Source organism: Topomyia yanbarensis, chromosome 2, assembly GCF_030247195.1.
Source record: "Topomyia yanbarensis strain Yona2022 chromosome 2, ASM3024719v1, whole genome shotgun sequence".
Classification (NCBI taxonomy): domain Eukaryota; kingdom Metazoa; phylum Arthropoda; class Insecta; order Diptera; family Culicidae; genus Topomyia; species Topomyia yanbarensis.
The window spans coordinates 466,500,003-466,522,636 of record NC_080671.1 but is presented as its reverse complement, the minus strand read 5'-3'; the positions used below and the strand labels follow the sequence as shown (position 1 = coordinate 466,522,636).

Below are 22,634 nucleotides of genomic sequence, written 5' to 3'. Positions count from 1 at the left end.
CAATGTTAAATCTTTTTTGAAATTTCGGCCTCAAACTACTTCAGTTGCTCTTTGGCAAACTACAGTCAAGTCTCCAGGCGTCTTCTGGTTTAGTTGGACTTCCTACAAACAAAATTATTCTCCACAAGCCTCCACTGGCGAGTTTTGAGTGATACTAGTTATGTCAGTTCATCTTTGATCTTAGATGCTGGTTTGAATGTATCCATAGTCAGGGCCGGCGGAAAGCGTGGGTAGTATGGGTAGTACTACCCACTCGAAAATTACCGAGAAGGGAATTACCCACTCGAAAGTCTGGAACAAACCAAAACCTGAGATTAACCACGCGTATGTGTCTTTCTTCGCAAAATTCTTGCGTCTTAAATTCCCGATGTAAAACAATTTCATATTTATATTCAGATACAAATTTCTTTGCTTTACAATTTAAATTTCTTGAAAATATGGGATAAAAATTTGGATTTCTTTGAAATTTGAAATTATTATCCACATCCTATAACAAAGAGCTCAGGTCGGTAGACAAAAAATATTAATACAATTTTATCCAGACTATGGGAGGAAGTCAGAAATATTTTTAAGGACAAGATATATAATATTGAAACAAGGAGAAACATTACTAGGCTTTTTATAAGGAAGGCAAAAGATTATTGATTCCAACATCAGTAGCAATGACCGTATCGGAGAAAGAAAGAAAGGAGAGGGCGGACAAAAATGACAGCGAAAAAAATAATTAAACTTGTAGCTTTGTGGCAAACGGAAGATTATTATCAGGATATCATGAACCGGTCGCCGACTGGCCTCCTTGGATCGGCTGGGAACTGTTGGGATCACACTTGTAGGTAGCTGTTAGCAAGTTAGCACATCTCTGATTAGAACCAGGCCGAAGGGACGGATATCTGGCGCTAGAACACTAGGCGCATGACCGGACAACATGTTGAATGTCGCGATAGCCGTCACCGCAAGCGCAGAGAATGCTCTCTATGACCCCAATACGTTCGCATTCAACGTATAATGATTGGAAATGACCCGAGATACCACCCAAAGGAAGTCACGACCTTCCTCCTTCCTTTTTAACCAAGATTAGTTACTGCATTTGGGATTCTTAAACTTCCATTATCCCACGAAATTTGCAAATTTACGAGCGTTGTCTGACTATAAATATTGAAAAATTCGTTTAAGCTGCGTGATTTTTCATTAATGCCTTCCAATGTCTTAATGTGTCCGCCTTCTCATTACCATTCTAATCTAAGTGTCACTTTTCTCATAACCAGGACTAAAGCAATGCGAAAGAACTCAAACTAATATTTGTATCAGGTAATCGGGAACGATTTTAACATAAATAATCTGGGAACTCCCATATTTTCCCCAGGAAAAACAAGGGGTTCTTTTCGTGCTCCATCGATCAAAGCACCCAGTTGAAACTGTAACGATGTGGATATGGTCGTAGGTGAAATAGAAAACCATACGTTTTGTGGGAGAATTCTTAGCGCGAGTATCTTTGCTGTCAGATAAATTTGTGTGTTTGAAGAACAATTATTACGTTTATATGCATTATTATAATTTCATCGGGAACGTCTATCATTTGAATGTGAATCTACGTGGAATGCAGTTATCACCAATAAAGGATTCTTAGTTCCATGTATTCCGATCAAAGGTTGAATCGTGTACACAACGTAGGGCGCAGCTACCAGATGAAATATTGTTTCTCTTTTTAATCCGTTGACGAACCGGGGCCAATAACCGCGTTTTTCAGTTTTCATCAAGATTTTCATTTGCGTTTCTAACGTCGCATATATTCGACGTTCAGAGAACTCTCTGCCCACAAATGAGTGGGAAACCGTCCACGGTTGTTCGCGCCGGGTATTTGTTTAGTCAGACTTTTAATCGCAGTGTAGAAAAACAAGCCAGTCCAAGCGTTCTACACTTCCACCGGTGGAATTCCTTATTTTGATTCGATTGTTTCGAATATAGTGGACGCGTAGCTCTTTCAATCAATGGCCGCACTAATTTTAGCGTGGTAGGGTACAACAATAAATGTAACATGCTCGGTCACGCTGGTAGGCATTTGTGTCATTTCCACTGTATTCAAGATGGTTATAATGAAATTGTCGGGAATATCATGCAGTAAGATAGATCGGTTATCAGAATGAAGACAACCCCATAGCGAACCGTGGGAGTTGAAGTGTTCTAGAACCAGCTGAGCTGCGATGTGTATGGAAACAATATCAATAAATCTTTGCCTATGATTCGGATTTAACAAGCGACAACTTCAATACATCTGGTACCGAGCAAAGGCTAGTCTGATTGAAATAATAGCACCGTTTCATCCTCAAAACGCTCCTCAATAGTATATTCTCGACCAAGGCAAAAAATGTTAAAATTGTGGAAGATCTACGTCGGAAGTAAACCAGATTGTGTAATGCATTGTGTTAAACCTAGAAAAATAATAGGACTGAAATATAGAGACACTGTTAGTTTTAGATGTCTCATTTGGACTTTCCGAGACCAGTAAAGAGGAAATGATTCTCCTCATTCGAAATTGTCTGAATATAGATCTTTAGTGAACAAGGTAGTCGTTGCCGATTCTTTCTTTACTATTTCTTTCCAGCGTTTCTCAAAAGAATTCTTCAGTTTTTCCCCGTGTAATTTATATGTGGGATATGTCGACAGTTAATTCGGAGTCTTCCCACGTATGAACAATTTTTCTTGATCCTCTCCGCATCTTCCACACCGTGCCTTGTTTCTACGATGGGCCCATTGTTTGCAACGACGGTAGTTCATGCCCCGCGGCATAAAAAGGCGAACAAGTAGAGGAGCCCCGTTCAAAAGAACAAATTTTAGAGAAAGAAATCCAGCGAAAGGCTCGAAATGAGGCTGATGGAAAATAAGTTTTCTTATACTCCTCGATTTTTGCTGAACCTAATTGCTTGCATGCCATAATTTTCACTGACACTTTCGCAATCACGACCCTTCTCGGACACCACACCATCAGTCTCTACCTTCCGGGCGGGTACATAGACAAAATTCTTCTTCGTACATGGTCGAGTGTTGTTTACTTAGATCACGCGTTATATCGATGATATTAAATGGCTTGTCTTTGGTGCGGATGTAGGCCATCCAGGGGCCGGTTGCATTAGATATAATTTGCATTGAAAATGAGACTTATCGGCATTATCTTTGCCATCGGAGAAATGTTCAAATCGACCTCCTCTAAGTCTGAAAGGATGTCGGTCGTCAGAGATTATTCAACACTATCATGCGGGCTTCAGTACCCGCGAAAGAACGTTTTATACCAGGGAACAGAAAATAAATGCAATGAAATATAAAAGACTTAAGTTGGTAGTTGGTACTAAGCTGTGGAACATTTGTAGTATCTGTATTCAACAAACACATTTTTGCTGAGCCGTCAGACAAACAGCCCTGTTAACAAAGAGTGTTTCCAAATAGCTACCAGATATTATCAGGGAATTTTCATTTTCACTTACACATGCCATATCTGAGCTTTCGATATCTGAATACGGGGTGATATCACTTCGAATCTTACTACCCACTCGGGAAAAAGGTGTTCCGACGGCCCTGTCCATAGTGGAAAGTCGTTTGATATGAGTATCGTCAATGGTGGAAATTTTGCTAGACGTCCAGTCGCTACACATGATCTCGAGTCACCATGCTGTCTGTAATACATGCATCATTAATTATTTAATCTAAAGTCTTTTTTCAGTAATTTCTCATCACCCTAGTTAATTAACAACTCTCAAATCATCACGAACTACATTGCAGAATTGGGAATCAGAATCACCGAGATGTAGAACTGGATACTCAAGTTTATTGGCACTGGAACTCTGTAACACAACGACGATCTTCATTGCGACTGAACCGTAAAAATCTCGAATGCTGCAGTGCATTATTGAGGATACATTTTGGGGACTGCTATCATATACATTCTCATTTTGCTACTTGTCGTATCATGTCTTATTATATTTACCATTGACAACCTAACAAAGCATTGCAACTGGAAGTGACTGCAAGTGATACGATTTGGACAGGGAGCATGGAAATGCCAAATGCCTGTTACTAACACCTACTGGGACTGTTCTATATTACGACGGCAGACTCATGAAATCTAATCATTGCGATTCATACGGAGATTTATGTTCCCCAATTTGCTACAATTGCGGAACATTATACTCCGTATGAATTGCCAGGAAGAGGCAGAAAATCCGGATCTTCCAACTCGAAATTGGACTAGAAAGTAGTATCTCTTATCATTGTTGATACATATAAACAGTAGAAATCTCCAAACAAATTGCAAAAACAACGAACTGTAACAAGGGCCTGGAAATTGTAGTCGAGAGTTTTGCAACGACCGGATGCACGCATTTACATTGGACGACATTACCTACGTGAAAGAGGACTCAAAATCTCTTCCAGGTTCACAATATTATACTACCGTTGTAGGAGAGGATGAAAACCCGACAGATCGATTCAGGTGGAGACATTTTGTCGATATGGCAAGCAATACATTGCTGAGTTTCAAAGTCTGCCCGAGGAAATCCATCGATATGAGCGTCTAGGTTACTTCCTTTGTAGGAGATGCATAGTATCCCTCCACTGTTTTGGCCGGATTTCGCGTCGGCGCACTACGCTAAAACATCTCTCAATTAGTTCACGGGAAAAAATAGTTCACAGACTTCGTCGAGAAAGACATCAGTCCACCAAATTGCCTTAGCTCAGTCCATCGAATGTTATGGGGCAATTGTAAAGGAAGTCTTCAAAAAAGTTATTGGTGAAGCAGCTGGCCCAAAGCCGAAAGGGAGGGGGAAACCGATCAAGTCATCGAAGAGTGCTCTGGACCGAGTATAGAAGAAGTAAACAAACTGTTTCTAGATTGATTGAGAGTAAAATTATAGCAACTGAAGGCAGAAGCACAGGTTTCAGTCTGCATCATATGGTGAGTTATAGAGTTGCAGATAATCTACGATCAGGGGGGAAAATAGAGCAGAGCAACTTTTTTTTTTCCGGGATAATGAATTGCGGTATCGTTGCTATGAGCTAGATTCCATTCAAAAACACCATGGTTGAGTGGGTCGAAGAAATAATCATTAATTTATGTCGGTTTAGATTCGTCTCAAAGTTGTATATTGTTCGGAATGAGAAGGCGAGTCAGGACTTTTTCAGCCGGTGAATTTGTTTATTCTTCGAATGATTACCAAAAAAAAATAATAACTGAATCTGCCTGCAAACTAAAAAAATAACAATTAGATTTGCCACACCATAAACAATAAAACCAATAAACCTAAAGCCTACTTTGATCGGAAGTCTCTAGATGCTTACAGCCTTATGACATTCCTCAAGCAGTGGCGACCATCCTTCAAAACAGTGAGGACACTTTCTCCACTATGCCACGCAAAAAAAAAAAAACGATGGCAATTGAAATTATAGCCTTCCGGATACGACTCCGCCGCCTCCGCTCCGGAGTTTGGGTTCCAAGTCGACTTCATGTCGCCAGTATTTCACTACATTATTACTGGACCATCATCGAGATGCTGGAGCGAAAGAGCAACGAGAATGCACTTCCTTTCGCTCAGGGGATTTAACCTCATCCGCCGCCGCCGTCTCTGCTGTGAAACGAGATGAGCGATACGATCCTCCTCATATAATAACATAAATTTTGTATTCATATTCGCTGGGACGCTCGGTTCGTTGACTCACGCAATTCGTTGTTGGACTGAGTAGCATTGTATATTAAATATCACTTTTTATGATTAAATGTCGCACAGACCAGCTGTTGTTTCGACCCGGGACTGTTGAGTTAATCCTGTTATTGTCCGTGTGAGTTGATTCTCAGCCCGGCGCATAATTTTATGGTTTGATTAGTTCACAATCCAAATTTCGATACCCATGTGTGATTATCAATAAAACATTAGAATATCATTTCAATATTGATTGAATTTTGGTTCCACTAAAATGGAATAAATCACCATTGCTTTTGAACAGTCTCCCATTGAAGTTGTGATTTTTTTTCGCTTCGTGACTTGGTAGATCATAGCAAGCTACCCTGCTCTCGTTTGGTGTGGTACGGCTACAGCTTACTTTGATCTGTTCGCACACACACAAACACTGACCTGACAGAAGTATGTAATGTAAAAAGCGTGCACTAAGCATAAAATTCTAGTGGAGCGCCTTCTTTGCTAGTCGGCGGCGGCGCCTACTTGGTTGCCTTCGCTATAGGTACGAACCGAGATTGACATTTGAAACCAACTAGCAGAGGGTGTGTTCGTTGCTTCAAGGAAATGGATTAAACAGCGGAGCCATTCTGCGTTGTTGGTGTCCCGTGGTAGTATATACCTAATGGCATTCAGGGATGATGTCATAATGAAGTGCATACCTGAAGGTGCGAATATGCAAAAAAAATCAGGTTAAAAGGTCAAGACAATATACGACTGAAATATTATTATATTGCAAGTTTCGTATCATACAAATTACTTCGTTTTAGATGATTTTTTTCACTTCCATCGATTCGAACCGACGCCTAATCGCGCAAATCGACTCTTTCGTCGACTGAACCTATTGATTGACGAGCTCAAGTTTTTTTTAGTTAATGACTTTCCACGGAAGGTGTCGAGCATGATGTTTTTAGATAACACTGTGTTTTTAGACACCTCAGTGCACAAAGCATGTATCGGAAGGGTGATTCGAGTTGGTTTCATTGAACCGCCATTGCATCACCACCGACCGTTGCTATCATTACGGCGTGGATCAGTGTTGTTCGTGTTTGTTTGAGTCATTGTAATTACGATATACTATGGTACAAGCGGAAGTTTCTGGTTTGCCGATGAGTCCATGTCCGGGTAATTGACTGCCAATAGATAACAGGCTCAAGGCTCAAGTCCACTTGATAATATTCAAATGTTTATGTTCTGGCGCCACTGATTGGCAATTATGAAGTAGGCTGCGCATATTGTTTAACAGCACTGTCGAGACAGGCACATAATTTGATCCTAACGTCCCTTTGCTTTGTTTTGTTTACACTCAACACTTGCAGAGAAAAAAACAGGAATAGGACGGAAACAACAGTAAAGACATGGAACATAACATAAACCATAAATCTCAGCATAACGACTGTCGAACAAACATCGTAAAACACAAAACGAAATTTGTTAGAGCTGTGATGACTCAAATCAGCCTCAAATACCGAATGGTGACAAGTTGCAAAAATAGCACTGGAACATCTTGCAACGAAGCCCTTCTAACCAACTGCAGCAGCGTGCTTCGTCAATTAGCGCACACCGTCAAGCTCGATGTTGACTCACCGAGATCACAGTAGCCTTCGACTGTGTATATCGTGGTCATTGCTGGAGCGACTCGAACACAACCGCCAGCATCGAAGTAGTCGCAAGCAAATCAACTGCAGATATGTGACAGACGGCGGCTACTGCGATCGATTTCAGCACCAACGGAGAAAATCGAAACCAATGAAACCAAAATCAGTGTGTATAGAATTCAATCACGAATTCGATTTGTCGTTCCGCCGTTGCCGCATCGCTTTGGACGTTATGTGTGCATGTGCAATGGTCGAGTGAATTCGTCAGAAGCGTCGTTTTGCGCGGCATACTGACTGACTGGACTGGACTGGTCTCGGACTGTGGCGGTGTGTAGTTATATGGCAACAATAGCGCAAAGCTGCGCTAGCCAACAAGTCCATAAAAGTCAATGAAGAGAGGAGAAAATCGTAAGTTGACGGAACGATTATTGCTGCTGATGGTGACACAGATAGACATCGAGTGAAATAGAAATCTCGCTAGATATTTTGAGTTTGCGTTCGACACCAATATCGGACTAGAAGAATGTCTTATTTTTATCTAATTTGCGTCGCAAAATGTTCGTTTTATGCAAGACACATAGTTGAAATAAAGAAATGTCGTTAAATCAATTGACACATTATTCAAATGGCAATAAAATGGAAAAAAAAACGAGCAGACCCATCTCGGCGTCGTACGTCAACCAACCGCAAATTGTGCAAAGGCCTACTACCTAAATTGTTTCTATTCTGCGGTGGCGGTATTTGAAAAGAGCACAAATGAAGGTCAACGCGAGTCCAGGTGCAGAACGACATAATTAACAAATAATACCAGTCAAGCCATAAGTCAACCAATAAAACCAATCAACCAATCAAATTGAAGGGCATCACGGTACGGCTTCCTGCCCTGAATTAGTGCCGTCCCACGGATGGTGAACGACATTGATAATGATACCGATTTTTTGTATCAAGTTTGAGTTTGGTGTGTTTACCTTTTTTAAGCCGTTTATCGTTTCTTGCTCGATCGATTGATTTGTAGCAGTTGGCAGATAAGCAGAACAGTTTTTCTTTGTCATTTCTTGAACCTAACAGTGAATGGATATGGTTATTTGGAAGGGTAGCTCATCACCATCGATCCCTGCTTGACGATATAAACGGTGACAGCTGGCTAGCGATAAGTACCCTAACCTATGTCTCGTTTTTTTCGGTGTGTGAAGAACAAATTGTTTCAGGCAGGTGAATGATTCTCGGTTCAAACACACCTGCCAGGAAACGACGATGAGTCAAAGATAGATTATCCTCCATTAGCAAAGCGGAGTTCGTAGAATTAAGTAACCGAAAAAAAACTCATAAAGACAGATTATGTTTTTTTACGGAACGCATTCAATGTTTACCAATTCGATAACCAACCGAAACATAGTTTTGGCCGTGTTAAAAAAAAACAAATACATCAGCGCAGTTTGAATCACAGCAAAATGTACATAATCACAATCCTCGTGCATGGAGTGAACAATTGCAAGCGCGAGGCCGCGAGCGGCGCACTTTGCGTAATGACAAAAGCTCCATTATCCAATCAGAAATGGCTGGCTGGCTGCTGCCCCATCACTTAGCATTAGTAGGCTATGATGGCGAACAGCTGTGTCTGCAGCACACCTATAGGACAGTTCCGCGATCCATGCGGGCACTCAATAAAAAAATATGTAATTCAGTAGCCCGGTCGATCACAGTAGGCATGTCGTTTGATGTTTGAAAGAACACGCCATCGGATCGAATTTGAGTGAAACCGTTTTGTTTTTGTGGTGGCCTCGAAAATGGAAACAAACCCGTTTTTTCTGTACACTCGGCATAAGATCGGTAAGCTTGATCGCTTTTTGGGTTAATAACGGATGCTGCTTGAGCCGATCGTTACGTGTCGTTGATTGTTTGGAATGAAAAATGACCCAGTTTATAACAGTTACCGCAGTCTTTTTGAGTCGGTGTTTTTCTTTTTTGGTTAACAACGATAGTGAGATATTTGTTTAGAGATAAAAAAGATATGAGAAAGCGTCTTAAAATTGATCAATTTAGGCAGAGGATAGAGAAAGGGGTTCGCTTTACGTTGTTGAAGAAATATTGCAAACATTTGAGCTTCGGTTATTAGTTAAAACTAATGAAATCCGCCCTTAAGTAAAAGATAATCTTCTTGGCTGTTCGGCAATCTATGGAATAAACGGATAAACGTAATGCTTAGTAACCGTATTCTTTGCTCGTCACTGAGACAGACAGAGATACGGAAGTTAAGTATTTGTGGTTGTCCTTAGGGTGGCGTTCTGTCACCTTTGTTATGGAACTTTGGATTTGCTGTCGATTACCAACCACTAATTACTGAACTTTGACTTAATGCAACTAGCATTAAGAGCTGTCGTGGTGTCGACAAGTTAAATCATCAGTTAATCAAAACAAAACTTCAATAGATCTTTTCACTAAGAAACGTTTAACAACCGGGGTTTGGTTTTGATTCTGATCTACTGCGTGCAGATCAAGTTAAATAAGTTGGAATTATATTGGATTCAGAACAGAACTGGTCGGGAAGGGCAGACGAATTTGTGGAAAGACCTGGTGTCTCAAACCCAATTACGTCTCTACTATATTTACACGACAATTGTACGTTCAATACTGTCATTTTATTGTATGGTGGCAGACGGAAGAGGTGATGACGGTCCAGTCAAATTTAAACCATCTGCAAACAATGGCGCATGACTGATGCTTTCTCCACACCTTCAACTGCTGCTCTTGAGGTACTTCTAAATATCAAACCATTACACACACCCCTCAAACAAGACGCACTATCATGTGCATACAGCCTGCAGCTTACCGGACTTTGGAACAGTAACCATGTTGATCTTGCTACCAGTCATACACGATTGTGGTCACAAATGGTTACATGGGGTGAAGATATTCTTGCTCCCAGCGATATTATACTCATATGTAGTTTTCCTTACAGGACATTCCATGTGAAAATTCCCCCTTTGAGAGGAGTGGTTGTCTGGCTATCTGGAAAGACAACAGCAAACACATTGACGGTTCTCTGATGGAGGGACGGGCTGAAGCTGGTGTCTACTGTCGTGAAATGAGATTGGAACAATCTCACTCGCTAGGTAGATACTGTATTGTATTCCAAGCAGAAATCTTTGCGATTACGTTCGGGGTACAATCGGCCATTCAACAGAGTTTGTCCGGCAAAGTTACAAGGCACACATCTTCGACTACATGTCCGATTGAACTAAAATTTGGCGTTGAAATTTATTCGGAGATGCTAATATTTTTGAGCTGTGTTCGGTTTGAAAATTCAGGATGACCATAATTGCTTGTTGTCAGGAAAAAAGATAGCTACTGGACGTAGGAAAAATAGAATGAATGAATGAAACCCACTAATAGTATCCCAGTGCTGGGATATGCTACCGGATATCAAGATTTTATGCGGAAAGATAAAGTTGTCGTTTCATTAGAGTCCAACAAGTGGATGAGTTCCTGAATTCAAAATAACTAAATGTGTCTCAATCGGTTAGAAATTGCCATAGTTCCGAGCATGCCAGTTTTGCGGTACCTGGGTACCCTGTGGGTTTGTTAAAAGTGTATTTGAGGTACACACAATGGTTGCCAATCTTCGACGCGTCGTTGCGTGTAGCGTTCTCGAGTATATGTACGACGAAAAAATCGAGGAATGACTACACGATTTGTCTACGTTCCTAAAACAAGTATTGTGAGAATGAATATTCTGAGACAAGCCACTGGTATGGTAGCCACTCTTTAATTCATCTCAGCACCTCTGTTCATCTCATTTCCCGATTACTCGCGGAATCTCCTTATAACAAGTATACCAAATGCAAGAGTCATTCTCATGATTCTCTTTACTTGGATTCAGTGCAATGGTGCAATGTATGACGCGCGAAACAAATCTTCCCTCACTGGAACAAGATGCCAACCCCGTGCTTCAGCAGATCAACGAAAAATTCGAAAAACTCCAATCAATAACCACGCCGTCGATCTCAACCTTGCGAGCGGGCCTGTATACAAGATAGTCCTTTATAAACGGCTTTGCCGTCATTTGCTTGATTTGATCCACTGGGTGAACTTTCACGATATCTGTCATGGTTGAATATTTCTGCGTCACGTTTTTCAAAATGTTTACAATAGTCAGCGAATTATCTGTAATCCCAAAGAACATCAGATATGGTCCGACTGAGTTCAATGTGTATGATTTTAAACAGGAAGTCGTAGTTTTCGGTGACGTATCATGTTCGTTCATCCATTTTACCATCACTTTAAGAGTCTTTTAAGGAGAATTTATTTATACATGGACTAGAGCCCGGATTACGATGGAAGAGACAGTAAATAGGAAAGATATGATGAATAGAAAAACAAATCAGAAGTGAAGTAGAAATGTAATCACCTACGTTCACTCGATGTATGACTGGATCCTACCGATTAGTAATTAGTTTCTTAGTAACTGGCAAGAAGAATGTGTAAAAACCTTGATCAGCAATAGATCTAAAATTGTTTCATTCGCATGCGCAAAAAGATGGATGGGTAATGTCTGGGACATAACCGGAATGTAGTGACGGAACTTCGATAGGAAATTTAAGTATGCACCGTAATCAACAATCCACCAACACGGTCACAGCTCCTAAAACTTGTCTCTTCAATACACTGGATTTGATATAGAGTCTCCTAAACAGATAAACCCTCCGTCGCCTTCAATCAGATACATGAAATGAGTAACAATTTAACTCGAAAGAACTTTGATCCAATCTTTTGGAAATCGGATTTTTCGATATTTTTACATTTTTTCAATCATTGGAATAAATATAACGTTGATTGGTAAAGGAAGCAATATTCTTAGAAATTATTCGCATTGTTGTAGGATATAGGCGGGTAGAATTCCCTAATAAATCGTCCGCTCAGTAAACCGATCTGCATGCGAAAAACTGATTTCACAAAGACTCCTGACTTCGGCCAGCTTTGGAAGAGCGCTGAAATCTTGATCCGCCTTACAAACCAACTGAGGAAAGTCATAAAAGAAGTCGAAATAAGTGTTCCATTTAGAAGGGTTGGTTCCAGGTGCTTAGTGTACTATACGACTAAAATAATTGCCGGCTCTGGATTTTGGGGAGGAGTATACCCAGAAGCTAACGTACGAATGGAAAATAGAAAATCGTAGTTAAACGGAATGCAGTGTGGCAGCAGGTCTCTGTGGTACTCAGTACAACAGCTGTGTATCATACTAGAAAGACTTGTATTCCACACGAGAAAATAACCGAAATGGCAAGATGAAATGAATATTGAGGATGAAAGCCTATGGATCCACACACGCTACACGGATGACGATTCGGGAGCTAAAACTGTAACACGCATCAGCCCTGAAAGGTCTAACTTAAAAAACTCTTCATGTGTTTTATTTTAAAAGACTCTATGAAGCTTGCAATATTTAGCTTTTGCTTTCGGCGGCACTGGTACAGTAAACAACATTTTGGGATATATTTTAAAATTTCGCCTTTAGAATCAATATTTCTGCGTGCTTTGCAATTAACAATATTCATGTGCGAATTGTTGGACTTTTGAAATGTGGTCATTTTATGAAGAATCTTCTAATAATCGAGTTTTAATTTTTCAGCTTGTTCTCCTAAAATGATAAGAAAAAAATCCATAACTTCAGGACAAGCATGGGATCATGAGCAAATATGTTTAGTTTTATGTTAACGGCTTGTGATAGCAATTTAATATTGTATAAAGTTTGGAAACGTTTTTAACCATAGAAGATAATTCGTTTATAGAGAAGACTTGAATAGATGTTTCTGTGTTATTTATGATTTAACCGTTGTGTGTCCGACGCGGTACCCGGGTACCTTTTTAAGTTTCAATTAATTAAATTCCTATGTTTTTTCCACAGATGGAAATTTAAACTTTGTGACATCTTAGAACTTCACTAAGTCAAGCTTTTGGGTTAATAATATTGTTGATATAGTAAGGGTGGGAGTGAGAAGGGGCTCCTGAATTTTTTTACTACGTAACAGGCCGACGTGAGTACCCGGGTACCCACAAAACTAAAATGCCCGTAACTAAGGTAATATCCAACCGATTTCGATACTTTTGGCCGTTTTGGATTCAGGAACTCATCCACTTTTGGACTTGGTAAAAATGAATTGAGTTACTTCTTTCGGTTCTCGGGAATCCGGGTTTCCGGAAGCAGGTTCCAGTGCTGGGGTACTATTTGCGAACTTCAATGGAATACTAGCAATATGGGTATCAAAATTCTTGGAATTGCATCAGTAGGCTGTATCTCATGGTTTTGGAACCATTTGGTGATTTGACCCCGGAACGGACATTCCGGAGCAGGTTCCCGTGGGGCCGTGAGTGGCCATTCTATTCCAATTCCATTTTTCAAATTGCCATAGGGTCCCGTAACAATAAAAAGTAGACTTCCGAGACAATTTGAAGAGTTTTGATACTCATATTGCTAGTACATTATTAAAATTTACAAATCATATCCAAGTACATTACTCCGAAAAATCCGGATTACCAAAAACCAGATCCATTATACCGGTTCTATTGTGCAGAATCAAAAAGTGGACAAGTTCCTGAATCCAAAACATCTAAAAGTGTCCAAATCGGTTAAAGGAAGCCATAGTTATGAGCATTTCAATTTGTGGGTACCCGGGTACCCTCGTTGGCCTGTTAAGTGTTTTTTTTTGTTGGACACATAACTGTTAAGCAACAACGGGAAGTTCAAAAAACTTTGTAGCACCACAATGTTAGTGTTCAGTAGTTTAAGAAACGTGAGTCACGTTTCCCAAATTACCGAACACTAATATCATTGCTATGATACAAGATTTGTTCAACTTACTAATGTTGTTTGATTTAACACGTAACACGGAAACATCTATTCAAATCTCCTCTACAAACCAATTATCTTTCACGGTTAAAACAAATTTCCAACTAAAGTGAATAAAACAAAGACCTTCACATCCACCAAAGCTCACTCTAAAATCGTAAAAACAAATCCCTACACAGCTTAGTTCCATTTCCAACCCTGCATGAAATACGGCTTCTCCGGCTTATTTCGCTGAAAGCATGTGAAAGTAACGAAAAATTCGATTCGGCAGAACTAAGCTGAAATTCGCTGGGAACATAAATTTACCTCTACTCTATTGTTGTTGCCGTTGTTGTTGTTATTATTGTTGTTTATGGTATTACTATTACTCGTGGTGGTACTACTGCTGCTGACGGAAGTACGGTTTCCGGGTAAATCCCGCCACCGAAGGACCCCCATCACTGCCTGTCGCACCCAGCGACGCTCTCCTCCTTCGTTGTGGAAGGCCACCGTTCTAGCTTTGCCGTAGCCAATGATGAGGCTGCGCTGGTGTTCAGTTACCTCCCCAACACAGCGTCTCTCGTTTCAAGGTTTTTCGGGCAGCGATCTAGGTTCTGGGTAACTCTACTTTTGCAGCTCACGATTCAGCGGACTTGCTTGACACACTTCCATAATGTCGTGTAAGAATTGGCAGCAAACTGAACTTTCAAACATTCTCGTTTTGTTGGGACTGAAACTAGAATTACTCGACGGCTTCGCAGGCTGGTTGCATTTTTTTTCACCTCCTCCTTCAACCCAAACGATGACTCATCGTCAGACGTGACTCCGTGTTGGCTGTGTGCCTCCTTCCCTTGTGCTCCAGGCTGTCTAGCGAACAACGACAACGAGTGGGAAGCGGGTGAGAGGCCTACTCCTGCTGCCTGTATTCGTGGGGAGCAGGCGCGTCGCGGTGCAGCCGGTCAAAACACTTTCCGTCGTTACGTTTGCTTCATTCATACAATACAGTCGCTATCATCAGTTGTTATTATTACAGGCGAAAGTCAATATAGGAGAAATGAGATTTTCTCCAACAATTTCCTACGGATCGAACTCGAACGCTCTTCGGACTTTTTAATTCACCAAACTAGCAGTTAAACGCGAATGAAAAAACAAACAAACGAAAAAAACTTTCATTGGCACCGATCACCGGAGTTTGTTTTTATTTCGAAGCGCACAGGAAACGAAAAGCTAAATCCAAATCACTAAAATCTCACTTCCGTCCGAGTTAATCAGATGTCACAGAGAAGCAGTTTAATTAATCGTTGGTCCACTTTGGCCGATTAAACGGAATCCAGCAAAACCATCGGTATTTAGCCGAAAAAAAAAACTAAACTCTCACTTTCGAATCACTTTCCTAAGCTAAACACACTCTTCGATTCGGTTACTTGGCTATGTTTTGTTCGAGGCGTCTGCTTCGCGCGCGCGCCAACAACGACAATTTCAAATGGCTTTCATGCTCGGTGCTTTACGCGTTTTGCATCCACCCAACTCCTTGGCGGATTCAATCACTTTCTACTTTTTCGACACGATCGCAGTAGCCTATAGGCAAATAGATCTCATATATCGTAACGCTTCACACCTATTTTTTCACGGATCGATCGCACGCCGCAAGGCCAAGATGATCAAGTTACGGAATTTGTAGACGCGGATCGGTTTCAAGAACACAAAACACGCAAACACCCAACACAACACGCTGGTGATGATGATGATGATCCGCCAAAGCAAGGATCGAGTTTCGATGCGAAATCGGATTTTGCCGTCTGTGTGTGTGTGTGTGTTTATGAGCGACCAGCCGACTGTGGGTGCTAAAAAGAACGCCTTCTCACCAATCACATCACACTGCAAACACGTTCCGCTATAAACAACATTAACCACTGAGCGCAGCACAGTAAACACGGTTTGATCGTATCACCAACAACAAGCACAAGATGACTTTGATGGTAACGGCGACGAAAACGCACGTAATCTACAGCATAACGACCGTACACGACAGCGGCTTACTTGCGAATGAGAGAGCTAGTAGGCTGTTTGGCGCTGGTGCTGACGAAATTCAAAAAAATGAGAGTCAGAGAGAGAGGGAGAAGGCGGAAAACATTTGAGCCTACTATGAGATGTTCGCTTGTGTTGAGGGAAACATATTCGTGGTTGGGAACTGGGTGGAAAGTGGGTTGCTTGTAGGCTGGTGAAAAAAAGGGATGCTTGTTTTGGATTGGATGTTCGAAATTTCAAGTTCCGAACGCCATATCCGGTTATGACGGACGTTGTGTTTTTGAATAGGTAAGGCCGTCAGCGTGTAATGAAAATGTTAGCTTTTGAATAGTTGTTCACTTCCATGTAATAGCTATTATTGTAAAAAATATGAATAATGTGCTAAATATCCGGTCATTTTTTAGGGTTTTCATCAGTAAGGACAGGAAAATGCAATCCATAAACTGTAAAAAAACAACAGTATTATGTTTGCTGGTCACAAAAAACTAATGAACCGTAATTTCAACAAATTATTTTTTGTATTTCAACTATCTATCTAATTATACGTCTCTTTTACCATGTTCACATCAGCGTAGATATAGCAAGGTGATAATAATCGCTGGATGTTTGACAACGGGAATGCCAGCAATTTTAAATTAATCAACATATAAAGGTAATGGTAGAAGTTATTTCATTTTGTACATGACTGATACCTGACTGATGTTATTTTGGTGTGCAATAAGAAATATCATTGGTACACCCGCAGTGTTGTCAAAAAAAAAGGATTTTTGGCAATTAATTCGATCTATCGAACTTTGAACAGCTATAACTTGTTGTAGAGACATTCTAGCACCATGCATCCTTCGGCATAGTTGTTCAGCGCATCCTGGACTACACTTCTATCTAACTATTGGCATACTGCACGAAGAATTGTAGTCTGTAGAATTGAAAATACAAAAAAGTAGGTTTTACCATACTAATTTCCATAAAAATTTCAAACGCAATGCGCCACGCCGGGTCAAAACGAATCGACCCTAAATTTTGCACAGTTATTTGTGACCCAAAATGGAACCAAAAAAAGTGCTAAGCTCAGTTGATGTGGTTATGATTACGTTTTTCCATATAACTCCACTCCAACAACCCAAACTGGCAGTAACTTACAGTGAAACGAGCGAAATATGATGGGCGAGTCTCTTTTAATCATGCCGTAAAACAATAATCACATTATTATAGGTTTGCTAGTACGACATTTTCTCTTGGTTTTGCTTTTGCAATAATTCGCATTCAGTTCACAAAATAGAAAGAAAGGGAAATAACTTGTCAATATTTTGAACGCATCTGTTAAAAACCCAAATGTTTCTAGAGTGTCTCGAGAAAATGGCTGAAAGTGGCAAAATCTAACAAAAAAAAACTAAAAGTATTCTGAGAACATCTGACAACCACTAGACAACCAGAATCTGCATAAAATCCTGACTAATATGCTCTAGTGAACGATAATACATTGGACCAAAAAGTTCAAAGAAAATATAAGTTTCTGAATGCTGGAACAAAATAAGGAAATCATGTTGAGATGTTTCTACATGAATACGGTAAAGAAAAGCTAAGATAAGCTGCAACAGAAAACGTTTGCAAAATTTCTAAAGAACTGGGTTTGGAATCTGACTTTAAAATTTTTCGATAAATCGGTATGAAAAACTGTTTAATAAATTCTGAAAGAATCATGGGTGATCTGCATTGTTTGCGCTTTCAGTTGGGAAAATGATTTAGGAATAATAAAACATCTTCAACGTACGTTGAATGCCAAAGAACAAGCCTAAAAATGATACAAAATGAAATACTAAATAATGACCTAAATTCAGATAACTTGTTTAACACAGAAGTGGAAGTATTATGTAACAAAGTTCGAATTCGAATAATCAGGAGCTCAATAAATTTCTATTTCAGATATTTTATGTTATAGAGAGCAGTAAATATTTCTGGAAATATCAGCGCTGTATCATTTAAATCCAAATGATATATGTTAATTTCTTCTTGAAAATAATGAAATTTAATCACACATTAAGACGTTTTAGAGAAGCAAACGAATCGTAGAGAGCGGAACGTCACACTTGCGACACTAGGAAACAAGAGAAGAAGAAAGCAGTAAACAACATCTCGGAACAAGAGGATAACCAAAACAAAAACGTTGATTCTAGAGATGATGAACACGTAGAAGAATTTCCCAAGCTATTTGCTTTTCTCGGGAAGTTTCTGAGAAGCAAAGGCTTCGCAAAATTCTAAAAAATCGCCAAACTGGGGAGTTTACAGAGCCTACCTGAGGAGGAGTAGGCATTCTGGTACACGAGGCACTGGACTACGAAACGATTCAGTTCGAGGACCTCTTGCGAATTGAACCGATAGGGATCAAGCTAACAAAAGGCTTGCATCCACTCACACTGATATCAGTGCAGGTCTCACCTTCAAAATTCTAAATTTCTGGAGTTCTTTGGGACACTTAAAAACATGCAAGGGGGAATCCTCATCGGGGGGCGACTTCAATAGCCATCACCAAAGTTAGGACAATAGCTCGCCAATCTGTTCCAAAGAATTTTGGAACCCTAAAAAAACTCGTACTGCTTAACGATGGCACGCTACGATCAACTGGAGCAGTACTGTAATCGATCTCAGACTAGCGACAGGAGGTTTAGCATAAAAAACATCCTGGAATTCGAAAGCCGCCCCATCGTTTTAATGAATGTTAATCTCCAGCTCATCACTTGGTGATTATCAGTAGACTGAATGAGATAGTAGAAATATAAAACCTGCACCCCACTCGATCGTTCGGCTTCCGGAAATACTGCTCGGCTCCGAGCTGCGTCAACTACGTCATCAACAAAGTGAATGACGCTCAACTGGAAAAGAAACACACCACCGCAGAATTCTTAGATCTATCGCAGGATTCTGACTTTGCCAACCTTCAAAAACTCCCAATCGCCCCAAAATCCTTGAACATTCCAAATAAGCTAATCTTTTGGCTCCACACTTGGCTCAGCGATCGACGAGTCATCTTTAAGACACATGAAGGAGTCGCTTATAAAGAGACTAGTGAACTTCACCCCCCAGAATGCCCACTATCTCCGATACTGTCCAATTTCTACATCTGCAATGTGAAAAAAGATCGTTCTTGATAGTGGTGAACTTTTCCAGTTTGCTGACGACTTTATTGTGGTGGTAATTGGAATTAGCCCAGAAGAAACAACAGAAAAGCCAACAACTACCTGGCCTAGCACCAAGCCGGTCTCGAAAAGCTAGAACTCAGATTCAACGTTTTTAAAAGTGTAATATTGGCCTTCATGAGGAAAAACATCAACGGAGTTAAAATAAAAATAGGTTGGGAATACGCACACCTCGATAACACCCATCGTTACTTGGGATTTACAGTCTATAGAACATGTACAGTGTACTCACAGAAAACACATCGCAAACATCTGGGACAAAGAAGCAGCGAAACATAATCAAGATGCTCGGGAAGCGAAGCCACGTAGAGTACGGTACTCGACGAATCTACATAAACTCCAAAATTTGCATAACTCGTACTTACGCAGCGCGATACAGTACCTAAAAACCACCCATACTCCAAACCAGATAGACGCCGCTACAAATCAGAGGAGAGGGACTAACCCTGACTACTGAAAAGCACGTACCATGGAAATCATCTATATCCCTTCACAGGTAGACAACAAAAATGATTCGTACTGAACCGAAACTAATTCAACCGTACAACTGGATCCAAAAGACAGGACATTGCCGTACTTCAAGAGAAGAAATTTTTTACAAGCGACGGCAGCTTGCGTATTAATTGCGAATGAAATAATGTGAGTCCGTGCATCATATCCTCACCGAAGAACAACGCGGTTTGGTTAGAAAACGTTCTACCACAACGAATACAGTGTTATGTCCACAATCTGATCGAACATTTGGAGAAAAGGCAACAAATGGATGCTATATACGATGACTTGTCCAAAGTGCTTGGCAGAGTTTCCCATCGTCTTGCTGTAGAGAAGATGAAAAGATTTGGGCTCGCGAACTGATTGATACAGTGGATTTGGACGTATATGACAGAATGCCGTGCTTTTGTGTGAATTGGGACACGCAGATGTATTATTATAACATTTGATTGGCCGTGTTGTTCTACTGCTCTTTTGTATAACATATCGCCATCGAATAAAATCCATCGAAGACGACTACTGCCTCAACACGCTTCACAGCTCAATCGTTCTCAGCATCCTGGAATACGCTTCCTCATTACGGAAACCCTACCACAGCGTTCACATCAATAGAACCGAAAGCGTGCAAAGTCGCTTCATATGCTACGCGCTTCGTCTGCTACCTTGGGCATATGCCTTTCATCTCGCTCCCTACGATGATCGTAGCAGACTTATTCATTTGCCAACACTGACCCAGCATGTGGAACTTTTTCGACTACCGACTCATCGTACCCCCAAGTGAGTCCTGCTGTGGCTAGAGGAACATATGCCAATATTTTTGTAACAAATATGACCTCCAAGTTTACCAGATCGTAATTCTGGGTAAAAATTTGTAATCTCCAGGAGAATCAATTTGAAAATATTGGAAGATTATGCCAGGCGACTATATCATCAAGGTTGGGTAAAACTTCCGACTCCGCCTGGAAGCGATTATTAAAGTGAAATGCAAAATAATACTTGAAATATGCACTTGATATCGATGCGGGGATTGCTATGATCATAATAAAATCCACTTGTTTTGAAGTCATGCTGCTCTTTAGTTAATAACTTTTCTCAGCGAATTTTCACAAACTTACAATGTTCCACGAATGTGTTCAGTAGACGAATACCTTTAGAAATATATAGTGTTCTCATGAATTGATTGATGAGGTGATTTTTAAAGAATTTATTCTCAATTTGACCCGATTTTCCATGCTAATTTCCATATAAACTTTGAAATTTTTGGAGGGTCAGTAGACATAACCGATCGGTACCAAAATTTACACAGTTACTAAGGGCCATAAAAGCAATCAGTAGAGCCTGGTGGAGCTAAAAGTCAAAAATTGTACCAGTCTAATGTACATATTGATCTTATTATTGTACAGAGTTAGTTGAAAATATTTCTTGTTTCCTATAGTCGATCGTTTTATTTATTTTTAGTGGACTTAGTGTTGCGGTGCGTGTTTCAATACCGTGAGCTGTAGTATTCCAAAGATCGACCGATCCAGATTTAACGGCAATTTCTTGCGTTGATTTTCATGGTGGGATACCTGCACATCGATGGTGCATTCATATGGAGACATTCCAACGAACTCCAAGTTTCAGTACCTTCTACAACCGCTTGAAGGGGGCACAAAAAGACATTCGAATCGGTCGCAGCCTATACCTACGCGTCAATTAGATGGCACCAGAGGTTGAGTGGTAAGCGTAACAACCACTTACCCTAGTGGGTCTGGATTCAATCCCAGTCGAGGTCTATGTGTTGACGGGGCGATATCTAGGGTCAAGATAGTGAAGTCACCTCTCCGCTGTCGGCGATTGGCATTCAGTACGGATAAAGGCTGACGGAAAATAAACAAAACAAAACTATGCGTGAATATGGGAATTCTGGAAACTCCATACCGGTAGGAATTTCTCACTCGATAACGGTTATCCGTTGGTAATTGAAACGCCATTCCAATTGGAGAAGAGGACTCTGATTCTACGTTGCATACTCCGGAACTTCTCCGTTAGCAGCGAACAGTTGGATTTAACAGAAGTTTGGAGAGTTAGAAATAATTGCCCCTGGCAGGGATGCCAACGGTACCGATAAACTACATTTTTTTCGGTATATTTACATTTGCACAAGCCGTCCAGCCCGCTACAGCGACGCATCACTACAGCTCTTGCCAGAACGGTAACCAAACCGAGTACATTTTCCCGTACAGCAGTAGAATACATTTTTGTTTTGCTGCTGTACTCCGACTGCTCGGTGAGAGTGTGGCGTAGTAAAGTTTGTTCTCTCGCTTTGTACATTTTTCTCTGCATAGTCAAAGGGAGAGGCCCGCACACGAAAGCGTTGATGCCGGCCGTGGCGAAAATGAGCCCCATTCATTGTCGTCATTTTTGAATAAAAATATTAAAAAGATTGAAAATATTAAAAAATGTAAAATAAGGAAAGAGAAGCTGTACCGCTCGCGTCTGGTGGCTGTACTGGGGACAGTAGTTTTTTGTCATGTTACTGCTTTGCACACAGGCAGCCGTACAGCGCTGGGCGTCCTGCACTAGCGAATGACAGCAGCATCGAGAGAGAAATGAGAATGTAGGCAGAAAAATTACAGCCGCAGAAAAGGTAGGCATTTTGCATCCTTGGCCCCTGGTCCCTCTCATTCTCTCGCAGCAAATCGATGTTAGTAGTTGTTCACCAGTAAGGTCAAGCTTTATTCAGCTCAAAGGTATGTCTTCCCCGCATCGAAGATCCTGAAGTCCTGAGCGAGCT

At 40.7% G+C, this 22,634-nt stretch overlaps 1 protein-coding gene across 6 annotated transcripts in view; it reads right to left on the bottom strand.

The window, feature by feature from the left end:
• The window catches only part of LOC131686141 (rap1 GTPase-activating protein 1), a 521,880-nt gene that overhangs the window by 103,096 nt on the left and 396,150 nt on the right, over positions 1 to 22,634 (bottom strand). Inside the window, exon 1 of one of the 6 annotated variants that reach the window (XM_058970322.1) lies at positions 14,472 to 16,175. The exons of the other annotated variants lie outside the window; for them this stretch is intronic. Coding sequence (XP_058826305.1) covers positions 14,472 to 14,603 — 132 coding nt within the window. The 5' untranslated portion in view covers positions 14,604 to 16,175. Of the gene's footprint in view, positions 1 to 14,471; positions 16,176 to 22,634 lie in introns of those variants that run through there. 6 annotated transcript variants of the gene reach the window in all.